This window comes from Gymnoscopelus braueri (genome assembly GCF_963280865.1).
Source record: "Gymnoscopelus braueri genome assembly, chromosome: 18".
In the NCBI taxonomy this organism is placed as follows: Eukaryota; Metazoa; Chordata; class Actinopteri; order Myctophiformes; family Myctophidae; genus Gymnoscopelus; species Gymnoscopelus braueri.
The window spans coordinates 5,349,147-5,372,898 of NC_137618.1; the positions used below are offsets into that span (position 1 = coordinate 5,349,147).

General features: G+C 42.4%; 2 protein-coding genes and 1 long non-coding RNA gene across 3 annotated transcripts in view; all 3 read right to left on the reverse strand.

Moving 5' to 3' along the window:
* LOC308105828 (uncharacterized protein) overlaps positions 1-23,752 on the reverse strand; it is a gene marked incomplete at both ends in the record, with an annotated part of 157,577 nt that overhangs the window by 90,428 nt on the left and 43,397 nt on the right. The gene's annotated exons all lie outside the window — the stretch shown is intronic.
* LOC308105756 (GTPase IMAP family member 8-like) lies at positions 5,574-17,462 on the reverse strand (the record flags this gene model as incomplete). Its single annotated transcript, XM_080456683.1, has 8 exons — positions 17,021-17,462; positions 16,075-16,193; positions 14,556-15,237; positions 7,490-7,623; positions 6,996-7,058; positions 6,556-6,630; positions 5,970-6,083; positions 5,574-5,579 (listed from the first exon to the last, which is right to left on the reverse strand). The coding sequence occupies exons 1-8, from the start codon at positions 17,439-17,441 to the stop codon at positions 5,574-5,576; spliced, it is 1,614 nt and encodes a 537-aa protein (XP_080312809.1). The 5' UTR covers positions 17,442-17,462.
* On the reverse strand, positions 18,344-23,529 carry LOC308073595. Its single transcript, XR_013932013.1, has 3 exons — positions 23,435-23,529; positions 19,635-19,673; positions 18,344-19,048 (listed from the first exon to the last, which is right to left on the reverse strand). It is a non-coding gene; the product is annotated as an uncharacterized lncRNA (long non-coding RNA).

The following is a 23,752-nucleotide window of genomic DNA, read 5'->3' on the forward strand; positions in this document are numbered from 1 at the left end:
TACGTTGAGCTGGTGGATGGGCTATTTTCGGTGGAAAAAGTACTCACATTTTTTACTTAAGTAAAAGTATCAATACTGCAATATAGAAATACTCTGTAACATAAAGTATTGGCATCAAAATCTACTTAAAGTATCAAAAGTAAAAGTACACATTATGCAGACTCCATTTCACGTTTTCAAATGTATACAAATCTTTTGAAAATAGCAGATCTACAAGCTCACAATGTGAGCTTTTAGATCTGCTATTTTCAAATGGCCAAAATGTGTATATAGGGCTGAAGTAATATTTGCCATTAGTGACGTTTAGACAAACCCATGACTACATGGCCAAATAAGCTGTTTTAGTCATTATTATGCTATTTACTAACATGATCCATAGTCTGTCTTTTTGTATTGTATTCTAGATGGCTTGCTAGCACAAGCCACCTAGACTAGAATACAAAAGGTAATATATAAAGTGATAATGGTAATATATAAAGTGATAAAATAACTTGGCATCTTAGTATTTCTCATTATTCTGTATACAGTAAAATCCTGAGTGTTCATTTCACTCTGTTCACTCAAACCTAAATTAACACTCAGGGCCCTATCTTACTCCTGGCGCAAAACCCAGTGCAAATGGTATTGCTTGTTTACAACCGAAAGTTGTAATTTTGTAATGTAATTTTATATTTCCACATTTGCAGGAGTGTACAAAGGAACTCAACCTGAGGAACATGATCTCCTTGTCCATGGATGGACCCAATGTAAACTGGAAATTCGTGGAACTCCTACAATTGGAGCATGGCGAGCAGTTTGCTGGGGCTCATTTACAAATTGTGGGAAGTTGTGGCCTCCACACCCTCCACAACGCGTTCAAGAGTGGGTTTGCAGTGTGGCAGATGGAGAAAGTGCTCAGAGCCCTGCACTCTCTCTTCAACTGTGCACCAGCAAGAAGAGAAGACTTCACTAAAGCAACCGAATCCTCAACGTTCGCTCTTCCTTTCTGTGGCCATCGGTGGCTTGAAAACTTGCCTGCAGTTGAGAGAGCAATTAACATTTGGCCAACCATTGTAAAGTACGTGGACCTGGTCAAAACAAAGAAGCTTCCCAACCCAGGGTCATCATCCTTTGACACAATCGTGGAGGCACGCACAGATCCCCTTATTTTGGCCAAGTTCCATTTCTTTATGGCCATTTCGAGAGTCTTCCAGCCTTTTCTGACAAGATATCAGACCGATGTGCCAATGATGCCCTTCCTCTGGAAAGACCTGGAGGGTTTGATCAGGGTAATTATTAAGGATATTATTTTGTAATCTGATTCTGTTGTAGCCCTGTTTAGGCTATTTTCCCACTTTGTTGACGAGCACTTCTGGTTGAGTTAATATAACATTTTCCTTGAGTTGGGCACATACGATTTTACATAAAATTCATTTAAAATTTTAAATATGACCTTAAAACTTCACCCAAACTTATTCCCCTCGTACTTTTTACTTTCAATTTAAAAAAAAGTCCAATCTCTAACAGTATCCTACATGCCTATTTGATAACACACCCACAAACTCATACAGTACATTTTCCACTAACCACATAACCACACAAAGTGACCTTCAAACTGACTACATTTTTTTAAGTTGTATGACAATTGTCTTTTCAGAGTCTTCTCAGACGGTTCATCAAGCGAGATGCCCTGGCTGTTACTCCATACAAGCTTGTGAGGCTTGACGTCACAGACCAGAAGCTTTGGGTCAGTCCCAAGGAGGTTAACATCGGTATGGGTGCAGCAGCTGCCCTCAAGGTGGGACATCCAGTATATTCATGCCTTTTAGTATAGCAATTCAACAATGACATGTTTAAGAATGTCTAGGCAATGTGATATCAATGTCAATTCATAGATTTGAACTATTTTGGAATCTGAGCTTTATCTGTAGTTTGATATATGCAGCTGAGTTCATGTTAACCATCTGCTGAGTACAGTCTGTGTAGTTGTTCTAGAGATTTGACAACTCACTTATTTCTGTTAGGCACTGTCAGGGGCCCAAAGTAGTGTAAGCGAGCTTGGCGTCTTGCAGTTCAAGAAAGACTGTGAGATTGCCCTCTCAAACATCTGCAAGAAGGCCTTTGCTTCGGTGAGTAGCGAAATGGTTTTGTTTATTTTCACTACTCTTGAGCGCTGGCAGGGCAGTGGAATTCCTTGTACATGCGCAGAGCGAGGGGTCTTCCAGGGCGTTAGAGGGAACTCACTAACGCTCTGAACCAGGGCTAAGATGAGACTGACACTGACAATTTGAACATCTGGGAAAACAATTGTTGACTTAAGCATAATTACAATATTTGTTTTAGTTTGAATTTTACTTAATATCAATAGCAAAATAACATTCATGTTTGTGTGTCTATTTGCAGGTGATGTGATTTCACTACAGTTCGAGAACTTCTTGTTCAACGAGGCCAAATCTGCCAGCTTCATGTCCTTCAGTCCACTAGACCCAAGCCACAGGTACAGACCAGGTACAGAGTTCACCTTGATGATGAAAAAAGCAAAAGGGAAAAGGCTGAGCAAAAGTTGAAGAGAAAGCATGCCGAAGAAAAGCTTGATGAGCTAAATAAGAGAAGGAAATCTGTAGAAGATGTATGCCAGTCTCTCCAAAAAGATGCAGACAGTTTTGCAGAACAGGCAGAAAACAGTGCAGGGACCAAAATGGCAACGCTGATAACCAGGTCAAACACAATGAGGAGACGAGCAAAGGACAAGAGAGAGCAGATCTTAGCCTTAAATGGTGAAATTGATAAGGCAGCTGCTGAGCTGCAACACATATCATGAAGGACATGGTGTCAGTCCATGCAATAATTGTGACAGGCCTAGCACTACAGCCCTTTTCTCTGTAATTGTGTCTCTCTATCCTCTCTGCCCCCTCCCTCTCCTCTCTCTCTCCTTACCCTCTCCCCCCCAGCCTCTGGCAGAAACAATACAGTGTATAGATCAACCCGATCTCCAGAGGACAACGTTCTCTTTGAACGTTTTTGAACGTTTTTGAAATTCCGTGAATAGACACGGAAAAACCCGAAATTCCATGCATAGCCGCCTTGCATCTCCCCCATTGTGACTAAACCATGACGGAGGCGCGCAGTCACAGGCGAACTGTCACCCCGTGAAGGACCACCGAGGGAGCTAAGGCGACCGAGTTGCCGTCCTGAACGGTGTGACGTTCGCCTGTGCCTACTCAGCGCCGTTTGAGTTATGTACCGATAGGCACAGAATCGTAAATTTTGTTGTGGGGACTGCTTGTGACTGGTTACGCCCACCGTGGGACTCGCCGTACATATGCACGCAATTTCGGGGTTTCTAGGCGACTATCCACGGAATGAAGTGCACTGTTCCGTGCAATGTTACGGAGATCTCTGGAGATCAGGCTGGTATAGATTGTTAATCATATGTATGAAAATGAAAATGCTCTGGTGCTTATTGAATAAGAATGGAAACTTGAAACTACAGGGTTTGTCTTTTTGCACTTTTGTTAAACTTTTGTTTTACACTCAAGGCACTGATGGTAAAAAATGGCATGAAAGGTGATTACACATGTGCCATCATGTGAGACGATAACATTCTTTTATTTTTTTAAAGTGAGACTGAACATTGGGGTGTCGAACTCATTTTGGGCCACAGGCCGATTTGGGACACATTTGAGTTGACTGGTAATTGTAGCCTACTGTGCAGTATAACATGCTGTGTTGTGAGTACTGTGATTGTACTGTAAAAATAACTTCCTTTTGGATTGAAAAGGTCAATATTTGCCAACATAATTGGAAAGCCCGAACGGCCAGGTTTGCATCTGCAGGTGCATTTTTATGTGGCTGGTCTCCTAGTTATTCAAGGAGATAAACATCTGTTTGTCTTTTTGCACTTTTGTTAAACAGTTTGAATTTTTGTAAACGGGTTGAGGTTGTCTTTTGAACATATTTCTGTGATATGACTGAGTTGACAGGTTGTCTCTCAGTGCCCTCATGTTAATTTAAAGATGGTTGTATCTTTGTTTAGTAATTCAGTAAGAAATGAATGCACTTTGGAAGAAACAGTTTGCACTTTCGTACACACTACAGTGCGTGTACATGTTTACTTGCTGCCCTTTATGCCGAATGGCAGCAGATTTCTTGTTTACCTCATGTAATGCTTCAATGCAATTCAATAAATGATGCAATGACAGTAAAAGTGTGTAGATTATTTTGCTGCGGTAATGGTATTATTTTTTTCTTTTTAGAGGTATTATAAAGGTCTTAAAAGGTCTTAAATTTGTACTTAAGAAGTCTGCAGATTTATTTGTCACTCACAAAAGTAACCCCCGGGTTACATTCAGCGGCTTGTGCCGTCACTGCGCCAGCCAGGACTCTTAGGCTGAGCAGCTGATCTTTATGATAGATCATTGTAAATTATTTGGCTGGGGATGGATGCTTTGTAGTTTGGAGATTACTTGATTAGCAAGTATATGCTGCGTTCTGACGACTTCCGTCATGTCATTCACACCGTGCCCCCCCCCCCCCCCCTTATAATTTTTTTGGGGGCGGATCTGCACTGATCTCATAAATAGCCCCTATGGAATCTTCACGACGGAAAATCCGTCGCTACGACGGAGAACTTTAATCCATGGGCATGTTCTGTCGTGTAAGAACACAGGCAACTTTTACAGATTGCTTTGTCTTGTTGGGTGATGCCACAGTCAATAACTTTGCTCTGGTGATGGCAGTTTGACATTAATGTTTCTATTCTCTTATTTCGAGCTTCTGACATTGGTGGAAAAGAGACATGTAAAACCGACACCATTGTGTTGCATAGGAGACGCTCTGGTATGGTGTTTGCAAACAGTGGTAAAATTATTTATTGAACGTGTGGTTCTCATCGTCCTCCTTTTGTTTTTGAGCTTTGGAGAGTGACATTTTCTTTTCTCTGCGCAATATCAAATAACCATCACTGCTATTTTAGCCTCATGTGTTTTCTATCTACTTATAATCATGTCTAGAGCCCGCCTCCTTCCAGTTTGTGCCATACATATAGTGAACAGTCAATTGTAATTGTAATATGTTCTGGCCTACCAACCATCTACATCAGGGTTGTCGAACTCAACCTTTTTTATGTAGGCCTGAGTGCTTCCAACAATCAAACTCTTTGATTGTTGGAAGTCTTTTTTATTGAAGTGATGAACTATAATGGCATATTCAGGAACATATCAATGAATCACAATAATATGATTAATGCTTCTAACTACCTACTACCATTTTTAATTATAATTCTTTCAAAAATATCCAATATGGCAAATGTACATGGTGTAGCCAGCATGAAATGTCATCTAACTCACTTGCTGCAGCTTGTCAGTGTCCAGTTATTTTCATAATATAATTTAATGTCTATTATGTGTCACCTATTAGTTTTCTTGCAATGCTGGTCTCTCTCTCTCTCTCTCTCTCTCTCTCTCTCTCTCTCTCTCTCTCTCTCTCTCTCTCTCTCTCTCTCTCTCTCACACACACACACACGCACACGACTACAAACTACACAATGTTTGATGTGTTTTGATTGATCGATTGAATACTTTATTAACAGTTTGTCAATTCTACAGAGGTACGTTTACAATGATTGTTAAAAGATAACACAAAAAGCCCTATGGGATTGTTTCCATTGTGGTCCTGTGTATTTAATTCATTAAGACATTTAAGGACCTACGATATAATACCCATATAGGACCCTCTCATAACGTATCGATAGATCAGATGATCGGTCATTGGTTGATCGGCTTCGTTACCTTTTCACAATAAGAGTCTTGTAAAGGTATAAAAAAACATAATCCATAAAAAACGATGAAAATGTTCAAATGTAATTTTTTCGCTGATTTCAAAAACTGTGACCTGTGCTTGTGGACGGGCGGAAGTGAACGGTGTGGATGCATGAGTTCATATTTCCTACATACCTACTATTAGTTTGTTTTTTATTTTATAAAGAATACAATGAAAACAAACAGGATGAGTTGCTCCTGTTGGTGTGGTTTCTCCATGAAGAGACGTTTGTTCTCCTCAGATTCATTCTGCAGTTTCTGCTGCATCATCACCTGTTCTCCTGACTGACACCTGATGGAGACACACAGGGACATCACATGAGAGGGACGTGTGTGTGCGTGCGTGCGTGCGTGAATTAGGGCATTCACCGAATAGTCGAATATTCGAATATTCGAATATCAAACCGACTATTCGACTATCAAACCACTATTCGGTTATTTGATAAAAAGAAATAAAATAAAAAAAGTTTGTTTTATTTTTTATTTTTTTAGTGGCTTTTTAGTGGCTTTTCTACAGCAGACACGCAGCTGTGAGCTCTGGTGTGACGTCAACTCGCATTCCTTGAGTCGAGTCATCAATGCCATTAAAAAAAAAAAAAAAAAGAAACTTAAAAAAAAAAAAAAAAAAATGTATAATCAAATCGATTAATCGCATATTCGAATACTTATAGGTCGAATAATTCGAATGCTAAAAATCACTATTCGTGAATGCCCTAGCGTGAATACGTGTGTGCGTGCGTGCATGCGTTGTTCTCACCAGTGGGTTCATCTCCATGATTTCCTTCTCTTTCTGCTGCAGCTGCACCTTCAGACTCTCCACCTGCTGTTCCAACTGCACCAAGAGAAAGAAAGAAAGAAAGAAAGAAAGAAAGAGTAAGTAAGTTAATATCGTTTCAGGAACAGTACTGGCTCAGTTTTAGTGAGCCCTCATGTTGTGACAGATTGACACCAGCAGAGGGCAGTCATAGACAACCATAGTGTTCAGTGATGCGAATGTCTCTAGTGACAGATGACACACAAACACTCTTTATTTGACTTAGGTCCAATTTCATACAAACTATTTTAGTATGATCTAACTAAGCAGTGTTTGATAAAACTATAAATACATTGTGTGTTTATTTAATTTGATAAAACTATAAATGCATTGTGTGTTTATTTCATTTGATAAAACTATAAATACATTGTGTGCTTATTTACCAGACTCTTCTCCTCTTTCTCTGCTTTCTGCTGTTCAACCAGGACCTGATTCTCTGATCCCTCCTGTTTGGAGGGATGAAGAGAATACAAATATTTAAAAAAAATCAATACCTCAGGAACACCTGGTTGACATTTCATAACATCTGGCAAGAATGTCCACTTGAACTCTAGGATGAACTAATTACAATGTGGGGTTCAAATGTCAACTTTTGATTGAATTGAATTCATTCAATTACAAGTCTTCACTATATGATAGAGGTCCTGGGAAATGAGATGCTACATGTCAATGGGCTTTGCTTTCAATTCATTATGACACATTGTGAGAATGTACAAACATGGATGTAACTCCATCTGGCTGGTGGACACAACCAGATAAGAAAAACATATTTATCCATTTGGCAGAGGGTGAATGACATTAGCATATTTGCATTTCCACCAGAATAATAAAATGGATTAAGTCAATACACAGTAGATGAGTGTAATTATTATCAAACCATAGTTTCGTCTGTCACAGACATGGTGCCATATCCTAAAGAGGACGGTCCACTTTGAATCATCAGCCAATCAGAGACCTTGGCAAGTGAGCAGCGGTATGAACTTCCTGTTTCAGATGGTGTTTCGCCGCTCACTGTAACACACAGCAAGATATTTACATTAATACAAATCATAATCATCATCATCGTAATGCACAATTGCATTATTTAAATATTAATGTAATCCTGAAGGTTACTTGCTTAATTTATGATTTAAGACGTAGTGAAAATGAGACACGGAGACAGGAATTTCATTCAACTCTCTTTGTTGATCCAAAGCATTCCCTCCATTTCAGTCTACACGTCACAACTGGTGTCACCTCCTCAAAGGTCCGACTATATTCCAAAACCCCAATATATGTTCCACTTATCTTACAGTGTGAGGTAATGCCCAAATCATTCCCATTATTATCCAAACCTCCAACAAAGATAAATCCCCTTACATTACTTCCCCCTCTCCAATAGAAATGTCCTCATTTCAACAAAAGTGCTACAAGAAAAAAAAAATCAACAACAATTCAAGAGAATGGCAATGGAAATTCAATAAATGCAATAAAAAAATGTAATATCCAAAAACACAGTGCAACACAAACATCATTTTACAATGTTTTCTTTTTTTTTTTTTTCAAACATCCACATGTATGAACAACGTCCAAAACAATAATATGTGGAAGGCAAAAAAACTGTGGTTTCCACCATGTGTGGCAGACACACGTGTGCGTGTGTGAAGGTGAGAGCTACAGTCTATGTCTGTCAGTGGATAGGGGTAGGGAATTAGGAGACAGTCTATTTCTGCCAGGCAAACGGGGGAAAGGGCAGTAGTAACAGGCCATGTCTGTAGAATGGGAGGATTGAATCACAGTACAAAACGCTGTGGTTTCTGTACAACCCTCCCTGAACGAGTGGTCAAAGCGTCAGAGGGTGGCGCTCCTGCAGACGTCCCAGGACCGGTATCAGAGTGTAGATCCTGTTGTGGCTGGGCAGGAGGGACTCGCCCCGAAGGCCTCCGCAGCAGGGGAACAGACGAGTGGGTAGGGGCAGAGCTCAGGTCAGTGCTAGGTGGTCTGGGATACAAGGGGAGTGACCCTGACAATGCTGTATACATGGGAAGGGTATCCACTTTCCCTGTAGTTGAGGGGCCCTGCGCCTGTCCCAGAGCCGAAGGACCATGCACTGGATGGTCATCCAAGCAAGAACGGTAGGGTTTCAAGCGGTCATAGTGAATCACTTTCGGGGAAGCCGTCGGTTTCCTTAAGTCCATCAGCTTGTATATGAGCCCCCTCTCATCTGAGGAGAGAACAGTGTATGGTCCAATCCAGTTAGGATCTAGTTTCTTTCTCTGTGTAGTGGGATCATTCACCCACACCAGATCCCCACATTGATAAGGCTTGAACCTTGTATGTCTGTTGTAGTAGTACTCACGCCTGAGCCTCTGTTCATCACGGTGAGAGCAAACCTCCCCAAAGACGGTGTCCATCCTATTCGCCAGTTCTGATCCATAGTTCTGGGGAGTGTCAGCTGCCAAACCATCCCTTGGTGTGGAAAGGTTTACGCCAGCCGGTAAGCGAGGTTCTCTGCCATGAGTAAGAAAGTAAGGTGAGTAACCAGTGCTGGAGTGTGGGGTGGAGTTAAATGAGAGAACCACAGCAGATAAATACTGATCCCATTCAGCACCTCTATCATAAAGGAGCCTAGCCAGCTGACCTTTCAAAGTGCTGTTAAATTTCTCTACCATGCCATTACCACGAGGATGGTATGGTGTTGTCCTCTTTTTTTTGATATTCAGTCTCTGACATATTGTCTGTATGATCTCAGATTCATACTGTCTCCCCTGATCTGAAAACAAAACCTCCGGAACCCCATGGTCTGGGATGTAACGGTCACAAAACAGCTGTGCTACTGTAGTTGCTTTTTGATCAATCATAGGGTAGGCATTGACATACTTAGTGAAATGATCTTGTATTACTAGCACATACCTGTGACCATGTGAAGTAACTGGCAACTCAGTAATGTCTGTACATACAAACTGGAATGGTCCATCTGCTCGTATGGACTGTAGGGGAGCCCGTCTCTGAGGTATAGGTTTCCTGTGGGCTTCACACGCAAGACATGAGTCACAAAAGTCATCAATATCAGTTCTCATGCCTGGCCAGTAGCACATAGTCAGAGCTTTCTTGAACGTGCGGTCAGCACTATAGTGACCAGAGCAAGGGTCGCCATGGAGACAATTCAGTGTTTCCGTTGTCATTGCAGTGGGAATGAGTACCTGGTACACCTCTGGTTTACCTGGGGCAATAGTAACTTTGCGGCAGAGTATGTCATTACACAGTTCAAGTTTAGGGAATTGCCACCATAACTTCCTCAGTGTCCTACCTTTCACATACCTAAGATAGGGTCGCCTGCGCTGTTCTACCCATGTGTACACTTCAGAGAGAACAGAGTCAGAAAGTTGTTGAGCACGGATATCAAGTCCATTAGCAGACAAACTGTTCTCCAATGACTCTGCACACAACTCAGTTTGATCACACACATTCACTACTGGAGACAAGCACACCTGAGCTAGTGTAGGCTGGCTGTGTGAATGAAGCATAGTATTTGAAGTTGTGAGAGGCGAGTGATTACCTTGTGATACGAGGCCAGCTTCATCCTGAGCCACTGTGCCATGCTGTGACAGGGGAATACGAGACATTGCATCTGCATTGGTGTGTTTCCTGCCCTCTTTATGTACTATTGTCCACTGGTAGGGATCCAACTCCAGAGCCCAACGACCTCTACGCCCGGTGGGGTCATGCGTTGCATCCAGTTTCCGTAGACCAAGGAGTGGGCGGTGGTCAGTGATTATTGTGAATGGATTACAACTCAGATAATGCCGAAAATGTCTGACAGCCCACACTATTGCCCACAGTTCTTTATCATATGTTGACCACTTCTTCTCGTTGTGATTCAGTACATGACTAGCATACGCTATTACACGTTCCTTCCCCTGCTGAATCTGTGCTAGTACTGCACCAACAGCTAGGTTAGACGCATCCGTACCCAGAATGAATGGCTGATCAAAGTTTGGAAATGCCATTATTGGCGGGGAGGTAAGTGCAGTTTTCAGCTCCTTAAACGCAACAGAACACTCCTCTGTCCATTCAAACACCACATCCTTTTGTGTGAGTCTGTGCAAGGGGTGGGCCATGAATGCATATCTGTGCACAAAACGTCTGTAGTACGAGCACAGACCTAGAAAACCCCTTACTTCCGTGGCTGATCTTGGGACAGGCCATTCTTGTACACGTTGACTGTTGGCTGGATCCAGTGCCAGGCCATCTCGTGAGACAATGTGTCCCATGTATTTGACTGCAGGTTTACAGAACTCACATTTCTTTGGGTTGCGCTTCAGACCAGCATGCCGGAACCGAGTGAGAATGTCTGTGAGGTTCTGTAGGTGACTGTCAAAGTCTCGCCCCATGCAAATGATGTCATCAAGGTAAATAACACATGTGGTCCAATGGAGTCCCCTGAGCACAAGTTCCATAAGTCTTTGGAATGTTGGGGGTGCATTTTTCAGACCCATCGGCATTACCTTGAATTGGAAGAGACCATCACCTGTAGTAAAAGCTGTTTTGGCCCTGTCCGCAGGATCTAGTTCCACTTGCCAATATCCGCTTGACATGTCCATAGTGGAAAAGAACTGAGAGCCTGAGAGTGCATCCAAGCTGTCGTCCACTCTCGGGAGAGGATGTGCATCAGTGATAGTGACTGAGTTGAGTTTACGAAAATCCACACAAAATCTATATGTGCCATCCTTCTTTTTCACCATAACAACAGGACTGGCCCAGGGGCTGTTACTGTCCTCCAAAACGTCCTGTGCCTTAAGCTCCTCCACCTGGCGACGGATTTCCGCTTTCATTTTAGGTGAGGTGCGATAGGCTCTCTGTGAAATGGGAATGTCACAGGTGGTTCTAATAGTGTGTGTGACCATACTTGTCCTTCCAAAGTCATGGGAGTGTTGACTAAACACATCTGAGAAAGATTTAAGAGTGTCTGTCAGGCTCTTGTGTTGAGCACTGGTGAGGTCAGGGTTGGGCAAATCAGGTAGGAAATGTGGGGTGGACCTAGCAGGCACCTGAACATTCACATTGCAGACAGAATTGTCCATCACTGTATACTCCTCACTGCTACAGTCTGACACAGCATGAAATGTCCCTATCTGAGTGCCACTGTGCAGTATGATGTCATCACTGGATGGATTGACTACCTTCACATAAATGGAGCCCTGCTCTGCTTTTGTCACAGTCCATGCAAAGCCTGTAGATGAATTGTCAGTATAGTGTGGCGCAAACACACCTGTGTAGCCATGGGGTGTAAGTCCTTTCAGTGGTGCGCCTAATTTAGCTGTGACCACAATCTCACATAAAGAAGGAACAGTAACAGTGGGGGACACTGCCACATCCACAAGTTTAGGGGCATACTGATTGGGGCTTACAAATGGCACCACTTGGTTATGAATAATGAGAGACATAATGCGGGTGTCCACAATGACATTATTAGCAACCAGAAAATCCCAGCCTAATATGAGGGGTTTAGAACAGTTCCTAACCACTTGGAGGGCATGCGACATAGGTTGTTGAGCAATACTTAAGTTCACGGACACCGTTCCAATAGAATCCAATGGGTCACCTGTGACGCCAGTGAGGGGAACAAACTGCTTTATAATTGGTTTCCTGCGAAGTGCAGCTGTAGACATTCTGAAGTCCTCACTGATAACTGAAATGTCTGCTCCACTGTCTACAAATGCATGCACAAGGGTGTCTTCTATTACAACTGGAACATATCGTTTGGTCACATCAATACTGGCTAAGGTGTCCTTACTAAGTGAATTAGCAGTAGATACAATAGAATTATCATTTTTTTCTGGGGCCTTGGTGAAGTGAGTAGCTGGCAACTGACCCTCGTTGTCAACTACCTGTAGTTTCCCTGATTAGGGTTGGAGCGCGCTGGAGACTGAAAGCGCACATGACCAGGGCTGGGAGAGCGGTGATGAGGATGTCGGTCCTCGCGGCGGTCAGGAGAGCGGCCACGTCGGTCATAGTCTCGTGGTGAGGGGCTATAGCCACGTGCATAGTGGCCCGATGAGCCTTGACGTGGGTAGGCCCCCTGTCTGTCATCATGTCTTTGGGCCCTGCCAGGAGGGCCCTGCTTATGGTAACGGTCAGGCTCATAATAAGAGTCTCTGTACCTGAATCTGTCAGAAGAGGGATAGCGACTGTTGTGTTGTGCCCCATCAGGAGTGGGGCTGCGAGCATGAGACCTGTAGTCCCACGACTTGCGTTGGTCCTCTTTTCCCTGGCGTTGCACCTGAAGTTGCAATTGATCCATACGATCAGAGAGCTGTTCCAGGGTCCTCTGCATTTTCTTGAAGTCTTCTGAGCTGGCAGACTGAATGCTAAGTGAAGGAGCAGACACTGGCACAGTAGGTGTCAGTGGAGAGACATTGGGCCAGGCAGGTATCTGTGGGAAGGACTGAGTGTGAGGGGAAGACAACACTCTACTAGCCTGATGAGCAGTCTCAATCTGCAATGCAAACTTCAGTGCCTCCTCAAGTGTAGTTACACCTTGTTCATGACAGCGTAGCTGAAGGTATGGCTCAATCCCTGCAATAAATCTCCGAAACTTTTCCCCATCCTTAGCAGCCTTCCCATAGGTGGGGAAAGCCTCCTCCACCAAACGACCAATCTCTGCAGCAAACACTGGAAGGGCCTCACCAGGCAGACGGGGACGTGCATTGATATAACTCTGAAATGTGGAAAGGTAAGCGGTCTGTCCAAAGACAACTTTTAGGTTGTCCTTTGCTAACTTATAATCCTTCTTTGTCGCATCAGGCAGACTGTCCCAATAGCTGAATGCAGCAGCGCCAAGTTGTGTAGGCAGCAATTTTGGCAAAGAGGCGTCATCATGATCAGGGTGAGCTTCCACAGCCACCTCAAAACGCCTGCACCAACGGGAAAAGTCCTCCTTTCCATCTCCCATGAAAACATTTGGCATGGCTCCTTTACATCGTGAACCAGGAGCAGCGTCCAAATGAAATGGCAGTAGATTCCAATTGCTATTGTTGTTATCCATTATTTAGCTGCGCCACAAACGAAATCTAATGTCCACAGTATTACTCTTTTTTTTTTCAACTTATTCACTTTCACTACTTCAGTTCTATACAGTCCATAAATCCTTGTTTCACCCCCTTACCGACCGACACAAGAACTTCTTCCGGAATTTGGTCAAAAGAAGGGTGATCTAAGCACTTGTATTCCAGGTAGACGTAGCCACGGTGATCTTCCAGAACGTAGACGGAGCCGCGGTGATATTCTGCGGAGTACTTGTTTCTGTATCTCCGCGAAAAACAAAACTTGTCCGAAAACAAGCAGTCCACATCCGCTGCCACCAGTGTAATCCTGAAGGTTACTTGCTTAATTTATGATTTAAGACGTAGTGAAAATGAGACACGGAGACAGGAATTTCATTCAACTCTCTTTGTTGATCCAAAGCATTCCCTCCATTTCAGTCTACACGTCACAACTGGTGTCACCTCCTCAAAGGTCCGACTATATTCCAAAACCCCAATATATGTTCCACTTATCTTACAGTGTGAGGTAATGCCCAAATCATTCCCATTATTATCCAAACCTCCAACAAAGATAAATCCCCTTACATTAACAAGGAATACATTTTTAGTTCATCGATTGTTACTGAAATAACTTCTATTAAAGTCTAGGTCATATGTGTCAGTTATCTGAAGAAGAATGTTATCTTTAGAACAGTGATTCTTAAACATTTTTAATTTCAAAGACCCCGAGAGTGTACAAATCGAACGTAATGGTCCATTTTGTTCCATTTGTATACTCTCAGAATTACAGTCCTGTAAGGGTCCATTTGGTTCCTAACTATCAATCATTTAGCTCGGGACACCCTGGAACCCCTTTAAGGACCACTGGGGGTCCCTGGGCCCCACTTTGAGAACTATTGCAATTCTATTGATACTCACTGCTTGGCATATGGCATATGTCTTTGCTGTTCCTTCTCCTGACAGCTGGCAGGGTTGGTTCTTCTGGCTCCTTCACCACAAACTTCAACATCCTGTCTATCATCTCCTCCTCTCTCCTCCTCCATTGCTCCTCTTTGTCTCTTAATGTCAGCTTCCTGTTCGGTCTTTCAGACGGAGCCATCTGTCTTGTCTCACGTTCCACCCTGAAGTGTCCTCTGTTCCTCGTCACCATGTCTTCTAGTTTCTCCATCAGCTCTGTCACTTCTGAAATGTCATAGTTGTAGAACTGGAGAACCTGGTACCTGTAGCCACATTTCTCCAGGATACACCTCAGAGCTTTTCCTTCAGACTCTATGTACTCCTCAACACGTCTCTCTCCCAGCCACCGTCCCCAGATAAACAGAACCAGACTGTGTCTCCAGACTCTGTCCCCCAGCAGCTCCATGTGTTCCTCCACTGATCTCCTGTCAGCTTCAGAGAAACTGGACCTGACATCAACAGTCACCAGGACAGCGTGGGGTCCAGGGGAACACAGAGTCACACCGTGTAGGAGGACGTCTTTGATCTTCTGTGATGGAGGTGTAGTCGACCAGTCTGGACAGTTCACCACACTCACCTTTCTGTCAGCAACTCGTCTCTGTTGCCTGACACATTGTGTCAGTTTGGTCTGGGTTTTAAACTCCTGGAATATGAGGTTTACTGTATGTTAGACAAAATAATGAATACATGTGACTTGGTTTTAAACAAAACTTTCATTTCAATGACTATTCTGTTTTTATTAAATAGTTCCACATTAAGCTTGACAAAGACGAACACACATTGGGTTATTATTCTCCATTACTTTGTCTAACAGTGCCACTACAAATTAAACAGTAATTAACTATATGGAATAAATTAACCAAAATATACTGGCTTGAATGTGAATACTTATTCAGTGTAGTGCTACTATGGATACATTATCTGTGACAGTTTGATAAACAGATCACAGTGAAATATGGATATATAACAGAATGAAATGTTGCAAATCTATATTTTTGGATTGTGTTAAGATCTGTCAATCATACTTTTAACCACTGCATGTAAATCAAGACAACCACCACCCATCATCTAATGCAGACTCCCATCTGAAAACATTCTGTGCCAGGGACCCCCATACAAGATTTGAGTTGTTAAACTGAAAGATATCCACATTTTTTCTAGATTTTTCTAGATTTTATTTTAAAATAGCCGGCCAATCTACAAGCTCACAACACGTTGCATCGCGACACGTTGTGATCTTGTAGATCGGCTATTTTCAAATAGCCAATTGGTTGATCATTTTGACCCTAGCTTTGCTGGGGACCCCTTGGAACCCCCTCAAGGACCCTTGGGGGTCCCCGGACCCCACTTTGAGAACCACTGATCTAATGACAGAATATTCTGTATTGATCACATACTGTCACGTTATCATCAGACAACATGTATATGTGAGTTCTATTGTGTTTACATTGATGTCTTTCCATCAAATGTATTTACTCACCGTCAATAAAGTGTCTGTAAACACATACTCCTGCAGTATGAAGTTTCCAGCTAAGCTTCTTCCATACTGCTCTCCTCCAACCAACATCAGCCTGACATCTGGAACACTCTGATGTTCTCCTGGAACAAACTATACATTAGTTCACTGAACACTGATATGACTGTTTAGGACTTGGATTCACACATTCACTTCTATTCATTATTATATACAGTATACGACGTGAGTATATACAGTACAATGAACACTGATGTGACTGTTTAGGACCTGGACTCACATTCAGCTTTATCCTCAGTGGTGTAAAGTAACTACATACATTTACTCAAGTACGTTACTTAAGTACAATTATTATTAAGCACCTAACTTGTAACATTGCAAATAGGCCATGTTAGGTTTTAATGATGCGGCGACGGGACGCGTGCGTGTGTGTTGGAACTGTTGCAGGTACCAAGTACAAAGTCACTTTCCATCCCTGATATACTGTCTCTGCACACATATGTAAGAGCCATTTGAGCCATATATATGATTGCTTGTTAATTGATGATGTCACTGCAGGGCTTGGTCAAGGCCAAGTTGCCTAGGTATTTAACAGGGCTGTAATCAGCAGCAGGTGTTGCCAGTGGCAGAGGCAAACAGTTTCCGACTGTGTCTCATGAGAGCTGGAGGTCTGTGTACGTTTTGAGTTGTATTAATTGTATTTGTTTATTGTATGCTAAAGTGATTGGCACGAAGCTACTAAGAATAAATATAATTTGCTATGAACTTCAACGGACACTTGTGGACATCAGTTCGTATATGGGGCACACGTCAGAACTCCCTCGGCAACCAGTATAGTGCCAAAGGTATAGGACTCTTGACACTACACTTAATAGTACACCCAAGTATAGGACTTGGGCGTTACAAAATATAAATAAACACATGAATATAAGGAAATCACTGCCACACTGACCTTCAAACAAAGCTTTCAGAGCAGCTCTCTGTCTGTGTGTCCTGGTCATGAAGGTCTGGAGGTGTTCCTCTGTTTTCCTCTTCCTCTCTGACAACTTCTCTGAAAAATCTCCATCAACTTCATGGTGTCCACCTCTGTTTTCTTCCACCATCTCATCTATCTTCACGAGCAGTTCTGTGACCTGAGTGTCATCTCTCTTCTGATTGTTGAAGACATGATACCTGTTCCCACACTTGTCAACAAGCCAGCGGAGGTCTTCCCCTTCAGCCTCAATGTGCTGCTCAATGCTTCTGTCTCCCAGCAGGTCTCCGTGGGTGAACAGTACCATAGCGTGTTTCCAGAGTCTCTGTGGCAGAAGTGTCATGTGCTGCTCTACTGCTACTCTCTGTGCTTTGGTGAATGCTTCATTAAGAGGAACCATCAGAAGAGCAGCATGTGGTCCAGGAGGACAGAGACACACAGAATCAGAATCAGAATCAGAATCAGTTTTATTGTCACATCACAGGTTTACAAGGTAAAAAAGTGGGTGAAATTCTTTTTTGTACATCGTTCCCATCGCAACGTTAGTTTCCATAGAAAGAAGAGGGGGGGGGGAGAAGAAGAGGGTGGGGGGCAGGTGGGAAGGAGATCAAAAACAAGAGAGCAACAGAAGGCCAGACAAGTTATCTACATATTTACAAATTACCTGAGATAATAAATAAAACTAAAAAAAAAAAAAAAAAACTAAACTAAGGTGCCTGAGCATAGCAGCAATGTATTGTACTGTGCATGTTATACTTATACTGTGCATGATAGACAAGGACGTTAAGGTGCTTAAGGAGCACAATAAAAAGACCCAAAAAAGTCAGTGCGTTATACAAGGGATTAAGGTGCAAAAGGTCAGTGCGTGTCCACCTAGAGTGGACTGACCCTAGTATAATCCGCATGTAGCTCCATGAGGGAGTGCAACAAAAAGTCATTTGTACCTGGTGTAGTCCACACTGTTCTGGATCTCCAGTTTGTCCATCTCTGAGGTGTCCTGTAGTGGACTGTTGTAGACCCAGCCCGGTGAGTGGTGAGTCCACCACTGTCACATGTCTCCCTGCTACTTTACCATGTCTGACCTCACACTGCACTGACCTCTGACCAGCTTTAAAAACACTTCCTCCCAGAATGGTGTTTCCTGCTGAACTCTCCCCAGAGCCCTCCTTTCCCAACAACACAATCCTGAGGTCAGTCACTCCTGCCAGAGAAAACATTGTTTAAGGAACAAAATAAAATACACTGAAAAGTAACTTTATATATTACTTTGTGTCACAGTAAAAAAGAACATACCAAGAAGTCTAGTTGTTTGTTTCCGAGCATTTGCCCTGTTTTCTGCTCTTTCTCTGATAGTCCTCTTAATCTCCTTCAGTTCCTCTGAGAAGCGTTCTTCTGTCTCATAGTGACAACCATTACTAGCATTACTAGTCACCATCTGATCTATCTTCTCCAGCAGCTCTGTGATCTGACTTCCATCTCCTCTGTCAGTGATGTTAAGAACATGGAAGCGCCCTTCACATTTCTCAGTAAGAGATCTTAATGACTTAAGGGTTAGAGGGTTAGATCTAATGAAATCAGGTCTCATGTTGTTTTTATCAGCTACAGTGAACACCACAATAGTGTGTTTCCACACTCTGTCACTGAGGAGACTCAAATGCTCCTCTACTGACATCTCTGTTCCTACATATGGTCTGTCCAATGGCATCACTAGGACAAAGGCATTTGGTCCTGGAGGACACAGATTCACACTCTGTTGGATTTCTAACTGAGTCAGTTTTGGGGTCAGATCTAGGGGACGATTAGATAGCCATCCTGGAGTGTCGACCACAGTGACCTGTCTCCCTGACACTTTCTCTTGACTCATAACACTCATGAGTGTTCTTGTGCTTGTGTGAAAATCATCTCTGCCCAAGATGATGTTTCCTACTGAACTCTTTCCACTGAATCCACCTCCATGTCTTCCCCCGATCAGAACTATTCTCAGTTCTGTTGGGTCATACTTCTTCCCTGGTTGGAAACATATATGCATTATTCATAAAGATTACACATTATGACCAAACCAGCTGTCATTTTGTCATTTTATGTTTTAATTAGGTATAGTGCTACTGTATACGAGAGAACCAGAGTGCAACTCATTTTAAAAGATAAACAAATTAGAAATATTATATCACATGTATAACAATGATTATGGATGCACTTTTCTATTAATATTAGCCTATAGTAGACCTATTAAAGAACAAAACAATTTTAATACATATGTATGTCAATGCAGAGGTGAACTAAGGTGATAAATAAATGAACACACACACACACACACACACACACACACACACACACACACACACACACACACACACACACACACACACACACACACACCTTTATTTATTGTCATGTCACGTCACAGTAAACCTCTTTTATACTGTTTACATACAATGGTGTCGCACAGCAAACGTTTTGTGAGCTTGTAGATCAGCTATTTTTGATTCACGACACCATCGTACGATGGTATACATCATTTATAATATTGCTCATTGGGCCCAAAATCATACAATGTGAATAGCACTACACCAATTTATTTAATAGAACTCACCTCTGATGGAGTACATCTTCTCTACCGCTGTTGTTTCAACTGTAAAACAATACACAAGTAAGACGCGCGAACGCGGGAAGCGAACGATTTTTTTTAAAATAAATATGAAAAAAAAAGATTTAAAAATAAGTCACCAATAAAAAAATTAAAATAAAATACCAAAAAAATCTGCGTTAAAGGGAGCATCTTAGAAAAATAAAAATTCACTAAAAAAAAACTTTGAATGTTTTTGAACAATTCAACAAAGTGTTTGAAGTGCCTGTTTCACCCACTTCCGGGGGGCGGAGCCAAAATCCGAGTATTTGTTCGTAGACCCCCACTTAGGGGGGGTAGAAAAAGTTTCGGAGCGATTCGGGCACTTTTCATTTAACATGGGGTTTCAATGGGGAGTTTTTAGGAGCCTTCTCCGGGGCGTGGCTTCCGGGGGAAGGGGCGGGCTTAAACGCAACCTTGACAGGTGTGTTCAGTTTTCAAATACCTTTCATTTGATGTATGGTACGTCTAAATTGGACATTTACTTATCTCAGAGGAGCTGCAGGCAGGCAGTGAACACAGACACACACGGACACACACACACACACTCACAAGCCGAGCACGGTTTCATAGTAAGCTCCACTTGCGCGGAGGCGCGCCTCCTTCCGCTGCGTTCGCAATTAAAGTGTTGAGAATAAATGAAGGCATAGAATATGCTTATGTGATCAAATAATCACCCATGTATTCGTTGTTGACCTCTTTATCCAACCGTTATATTGTCAAATATTTAAACGTTTTATTAGTATTTTAGTTAATGCCCTACTTCATCGTACAAAAGTGTGGCACAAAAGTAGTGGAAAAATAGCGGATCTACAAGCTCACAACGCGTCATGCTGCGCAGCGTTATGAAATTGTAGACCTGCTATAGTTTTCAAAGTGGGGTTCCAGGGGGTCCCCGGCTAAATGAGCTAATATTAGCATCAGAATCATGTTGTGTGACGGGTGGAGACAGAGGTCTGTAGGACCTCCTTGAGCAGGTTTAGTCTAAGCCAGGGGTCTTCAACGTTTTCAGGCCAAGGACCCCCTAGCTGAGAGAGAGAGATGAAGCAGGGACCCCCTACTCTATATTTTATAAAATTGTGTTTCAGATTAAAGTTTTTTTTTTACTTAGTCTGCTCTTTTTTCCCTCTACACCTATAGCCTCTTTGCCAAAAAATAGCCGATCTACAAGCTCTCAACGCCTCGCAACACGAGGCGTTGAGAGCTTGTAGATCTGCTATTTTCGGCTAATGTTCCCCTCAGAAAATGAATTCTAGAGTTCAAGTGGTTAATGTAAAAAAAACAAATCCCATCACACAAAGATTTGGCGGACCCCCTATAGTAGCTCTGAGGACCCCCTAGGGGTCCCGGACCCCCTGTTGAAGACCCCTGGTCTAAGCAGGGAGATACGTTAGAAGGTGCAGCAGACTAGCAGACCCCTAACGTTGGATTGTTCTCTTTGTTTGATTTGCATCCTTCAGGTAATACAAGCATCAACACTCTTGAGATAAAGAGTGCCTCATTATGCCGGAGGATGCTACGCTGAATACACACACATAACACTTTCACTTTCAAAATATAAAAAAAAAAAAATATATATATATATATATATATCAAAACATATCTACATACTGTAGCCTACACCAGTGGTTCTCAAACTTTTTCATGTCAAGGACCTCCAAATTGACACTTATTAGCCCGTGGACCCCCATTTGAAAAGATATGCCAGGGACCCTCATAAGAGAAGAATTTACGGCTCTAGCAGTGATTTTAAACCATTTTAATTTCAAGGACCCCCAGTTTGACATGCATTAGGGCTACGGACCCCCATTTAATGGCATTTCTATCTCTGGGACCCCAATTTATATTGTAAAATCAATGTTAATTTAAAGTAATACTAGGCAACGTTTTCAACAAAACTAAAGTTAAATTGTATATCTTTTGTGAGTGGCAAAAGTTTCACCCACTCCATGAATTTCACCCCCGGAAGCCTTTTATTTATATATTTTCTATTGAACGTTGTCGGGGGGGACTTTCCCGGGAAAATGACGTCATCTGGCCGGAAAACGGCGGAAATGCACTAGTTTCCTGTTTGGCCAGGAACTACCGCAACGGTTTCCTGTTTGGCCAGGAACTACCACGCTAATAACAAAAAGGAACCTCACGCTGATTTTAAGAGAATGCAGGATTGGAAGATCGAAAAAGAACAGAAAAAGAAAGCACAGCTCATGGTAACTAATGCTCCACTGGCTAAGAGAAACGATCCGCAGATAGTATAAAACAATTAAAAGAACGCTTTTTGAAACGCTTCCGGCTTCTGGTGAAAACAAATGGAATTCTGGGTAATCGAGGACTACGGAAATTGTATGCAGTGACGGTAGTGACCAGCAGAGGCTGCTAAAAATCGTTATTTGTGAATCTGCATTGTACAACTTTAACTCTGAGAGTGTACAAATGGAACCAAATGGACCTGTTAGGTCCATTTGGTTCCATTTGTACACTCTCAGAGTTACAGACCCATAAGAGTCCATTTGGTTTCTAACTATCATTTAGCTCTGTACCCCCTGGAACTCCCTCAAGGACCCCTAGGGTCCCCGGACCCCACTTTGAGAACCAATGGACTAGCAGACCCCTAACGTTAGATTGTTCTCTTTGTTTGATTTGCATCCTTCAGGTAATAAAAGCATCAACACTCTTGAGATAAAGAGTGCCTCATTATGCCGGAGGATGCTACGCTGAATACACACACATAACACTTTCACTTTCAAAACATATCTACATACTGTAGCCTACACCAGTGGTTCTCAAACTTTTTCATGTCAAGGACCCTCAAATTGACACTTATTAGCCCGCGGACCCCCATTTGAAAAGATATGCCAGGACCCCCATAAGAGAAGGTTTTTGTACGGCTCTAGCAGTGATTCTCAACCATTTTAATTTCAAGGACCCCCAGTTTGACATGCATTAGGGCTACGGACCCCCATTTAATGGCATTTATGTCTCTTGGACCCCAGTTTATATCGAAAAATCAATGTTAATTTAACTCTGAGAGTTTACAAATGGAACCAAATGGACCCGTTAGGGTCCATTTGGTTCCATTTGTACACTCTCAGAGTTACTGACACATAAGGGTCCATTTGGTGCCTAATCTATCATTTAGCTGGGGACCCCCTGGAACTCCCTCAAGGACCCCTGGGGGTCCCCGGACCCCACTTTGAGAACCCCTGTAGCCTACACATCGCATATGTAGATCGGCTAACAAACTGATGCCTGTTGGTCAAGTAAGCAATGGAATGGACCCTCTTTTCTGACTTGCATGTAAAATTACGGCTTTTTCCCATATAAATAATCGATCATTTCAGGAGCAAGAGCTTCAAAATCTCTTATAAAAAGGCCTGCAGGTGGCTATGCACTGGAAAAATGTGCATGACATTATTTCAATAAATTAAAAACACAGGGAAAAAAGGGAGAAACCAGCTCAATCAACTTTAACATCATTATCATTTATCACCGGTCCGTACAGGCGTTTCTGACGTATGTGACGGAAGCTTGCCAAACCATAAGCCAGCTTAGGGGTGTGGCTTAGCGAAGGGTCCATTGTTTGTTACTTTATTATTAACAATAATCTGTGGATATTCTGTCATACATCATATAATTATGCATCTATAATGTTATACTCTTCTGTGGTCTGCCTATAACGAGTGGGGTAGGCTACCTTGATTTCATTTGATTTGTTATATTTTGCATATTGAAATATTAATAATGTTTCCGTCATTCAGAGTGCTTACCTGTGTACAAGGTGTGTCGTAGCAGAAATGAGTCCAGACTGTAAGTTGTGCTTCAGTGTCAAACCTCCAGTGAAACTTATTCCTGTTAATCATGTTCTTGTTCACAGAGACAGGAAGACAGGAATGACAGCAATGAAGATGGAGAGAGAGATAGAGAGATTTGATGAATATAGACAATAGTGAGGACACATTTCCTGTGTGTGGCCATGCACTCGTATACAAGCTCACAACCAAAGCTGTGAGCTTGTAGATCGCCTATCTTCACAGAATGTTTGCCCCCGAATCAAGGACATGTAAAGAGGGAGGGGCCAGATGAAT